General features: G+C 36.6%; 1 protein-coding gene across 1 annotated transcript in view; it reads right to left on the reverse strand.

Moving 5' to 3' along the window:
• MCMDC2 (minichromosome maintenance domain containing 2) overlaps positions 1 to 1,643 on the reverse strand; it is a 51,079-nt gene extending 49,436 nt beyond the window's left edge. Inside the window, exons 1-3 of the mRNA XM_017509148.2 lie at positions 1,455 to 1,643; positions 1,233 to 1,363; positions 1,101 to 1,160 (exon numbers count right to left, since the gene is read on the reverse strand). Coding sequence (XP_017364637.2) covers positions 1,101 to 1,160; positions 1,233 to 1,363; positions 1,455 to 1,548 — 285 coding nt within the window. The 5' untranslated portion in view covers positions 1,549 to 1,643. The remainder of the gene's footprint in view (positions 1 to 1,100; positions 1,161 to 1,232; positions 1,364 to 1,454) is intronic.
• Between the last annotated feature and the right edge of the window lie 1,813 nt (positions 1,644 to 3,456).

A 3,456-nucleotide genomic window follows, 5' to 3' on the forward strand; every position in this document is an offset into this window, starting at 1 on the left:
GCCTCTCAAAGTGCTGGAATTACAGGTGTGAGCCACTGCGCCTAGCCAGAGAAAGTTACTTTTACAGAAGAATTTCAGCTAATTCAGAAAGAATGCTAAAATTAGAAAAATTGCAATTTTGCAACTCCTAATGAAGTAGCAGATTCTAGGCAATGAACATCAATAGCTAAAACCATTAGGTGAAAGTTGATGGGAAACTGTATAATGGAAAGGTCAGAATGACATGACAGGAACCCACTAATCAATTGTGACACTGTTAAAGGTGCAACAATAGATACTATATCCTCCTGATATAGCACAATATGTAATACATTACACCAATTATTATATATTCTTGTCAAATGATTTGAATCTAAATCTAAAAAGCCTTTACAGCCAACTTCTATTTTAGAAATATGAGGTTAGGGAAATAAGATAAATAGCACTACAAGGAAGCAATTAGACAAATCATGATTATGTAACAGGACAATTAGTCAATGGTATAAAAAGGGAGGTAGAGGAAATGGCTTTAGATAGAAGGAGACTTAGTGAAATGTAAGAACCACTTATGATGTGTGAACCTTGTTTTGGTCCTGATTTGGAACAAACCAATTGTAAGATATTCTTGAAACAACTGGTCAAATTTAAATGTAAACTGGATATTAGATAATACCAAGGAATTATTGTTACTTTTGTAGAAGGCATTCTGATTATATAAGAAAAATGTGCATAATTTTTAGAGGTTGATACCAAAGTATGTACGGATAAAATAATAGAATATCCAGGATTTGCTTTAAAATATTTCAGAAAAAAACACTGATGATGCAGGTATGGAAAAATATTGTAACACTGAACCCAAGTGATAAATATATGAAGGTGCATTGTATTATTCCCTTTACTTTTGGGTATATTTGAAAAGTTTTATTATAACGTGTTTAATGTTACATGGGATAATACGAGAAATAAAGATGCATATGTGAGATATTCTATTGAACTTTGAAAAAAATGTAGTATCCTTTTTAATAAAAAAAAAAAATCTATGAATATAGAACTATTTTCTTTAAAAGTTATCATGCAAATTTGTACCTGAGATTCCTTAGTTAAATTTAACTAAAACTTACTTGGGTTTCAGTCTGCAATTGTCCAATTAATGAGAGAGTCTTAACAGCAATAAAACAGACCTGTAATTTCAAACAAAAGAAAAGTTACCAAAAATTCTGTGTGGCATAAAATTATTTCTCTTTTTGACTTACTGATTGAAAAACTTCAGCAGCTTTTAAAGGTTGGTGTAAAATGTGATTTCCAAGCTTAGCATCTAATTCAACAACATCAGATGGATTTATTAAAATTTTGAATCGATAGACAGCATAGCTTTGTTTTGAATCTGTAAAAATACACAAATGTAAAAGTCAGGATAGTTATGTGTAGGAGTTTATCTGAAACTTTAAAAAATAACCCACCGTTGCTGAACGTACCATTGTAGTACTTGCAATCATCTATAAACTTTTGGAGGCCTCCACTTCTATCAAGATAGATGAGGGCCGCCTCTTTCATTTTTAGATTTGACATTTTCTCCTGGTTAATGACTCTTCTCTATTTCTAACTGATTAAACCACAATTGTTGGTAAAATCTACAGATGGCAAAACTCATATAAACGATGTGAAAACCTAGAAATAAAATTAATTTTATTTTTGAAAATCTCTAATAAGACTTTACAAATTATTAAAGTTGAGAGCGAACTAAAACTAAGTAAAATTTCCAACTTAAAAAAAATTCCTACCCAAAGGGAAGCAAAACTTTTGTTTTCTTTTGCTATTATAGCTTTTTTTTTGAAATGGAGTCTCGTTCTGTTGCCCAGGCTGGAGTGCAGTGGCACTATCTCAGCTCACTGCAACCTCCACCTCCCGGTTCAAACGATGCTCCTGCCTCAGCCTACTGAGTTCTGGGATAACAGGCCCGTGTCACCCGGCCTGGCGAATTTTTGTATTTTTAGTAGAGACAGGGTTTCACCATGTTGGCCAGTTTGGTCTCGAACTCCTGACCTCAAGTGATCCACCTGCCTCAGCCTCTCAAAGTGCTGGGATTATAGGCGTGAGCCACCACACCTGGCCTCATTACCAAATATTTATTTGGCACCTACTATAGGTTGGACACTAGATTGTCCTAGGCACTAAAAACACAAAGATGAGTAAAACATGGTCTCGATTCTTCAGGAAGAGTGCAGTGAGAGAAGATATATATGTAAACAATTACATGGCAATTTAAGTGCTGTAATAGAAATATGAATATACTAGGTAGCATGAAAGGAACAACATACATGAAATATTTCACAAAATTTGGGGTCATCCTTGTGTATGGGTCATAATATTTTCTATTATTTTAAGACATTTTGATTGAAGACAGTGGGGTCATAGACAAGAAGCTATGAGTTCTACTTTAAGGTGACATTTGATAGATAACTATTTCACTAATTGGAGGAGAGGTGAAGAGAAGGAGAAAGTGTTCCAGAGATAGAGGTGGTCACCTCTCACCCCCATTATGAGTTTTACACTACTGGATCCACACATCCACTACGTGGAGTTCAGGCTACTTTCCAAAGAAAAATAATTGAGACTGTCCTTTTCGATATAAGATAGAAGTGAAACTTTAGCGTTTACTTCTCTGTGGCCATAAGTACAATGATCTCGGCGTCATGTTCAGCACATCACATCTTGCTTCACTAGAACATTAGGTTTCTGGGGTTGAATGAAGGGAGACTATTGATAATTAAATGGTTGGGTGAGGCCAGATTATGTATGCTTTTGAAGTATATGAAGATTATACAGGCAAAAGGAAACCATCTAAGTTTTTTAAAAGGGGAATATTATAGTCATTTTTTTTGAGACAGGGTCTCACTATGCTGCCCAGGTTGGAGTGCAGTGGCATGATCTTGGCTTGCTGCAGCCTCTACCTCCCTTCTCAGCCTGGGACTACAAGCAGGTGCCACCGCACCCAGATAATTTTTAATTTTTTTATGGAGATGGGGTCTTACTGTGTTGCCCAGGCTGGTCTCCAGCTCTTGGCTAGCTGTCTCGTCCTCCCAAAGTGCTGGGATTACAGATATGAGCCCGCCTAGCCCTTAGTGAGATTTTTATTTTAGAAACCAGTGCCTGCTGCCAGTGTGGAAAGCAGGCTGGAATGGCGGGAGAGTTGATGATCAGTTTCTACCTATTGCAATATTCTTACAAGGTGGATGGCCTGATCCTGGGCATGAGGAATGAAATGGAATGGAGAAGATCGATTCTAGAATTTTAAAGATTGCACTGGACCTGGTGATCAGCCTACAATACGGAGAAAAGTAATCGAAAGCTAAGTGGGTTTTTAATATGGGTGTGGGTGGATGCTGCTGCTCTAATGGAAATATGGAGCCCAAGGAGAGGCATAAGGGAATGATAAGGAAAAGTTCCCGTTAGCTATCCTGACTTTGAGGGCTCTTG

This window comes from Cebus imitator, unplaced genomic scaffold (genome assembly GCF_001604975.1).
Source record: "Cebus imitator isolate Cc_AM_T3 unplaced genomic scaffold, Cebus_imitator-1.0 Scaffold407, whole genome shotgun sequence".
In the NCBI taxonomy this organism is placed as follows: Eukaryota; Metazoa; Chordata; class Mammalia; order Primates; family Cebidae; genus Cebus; species Cebus imitator.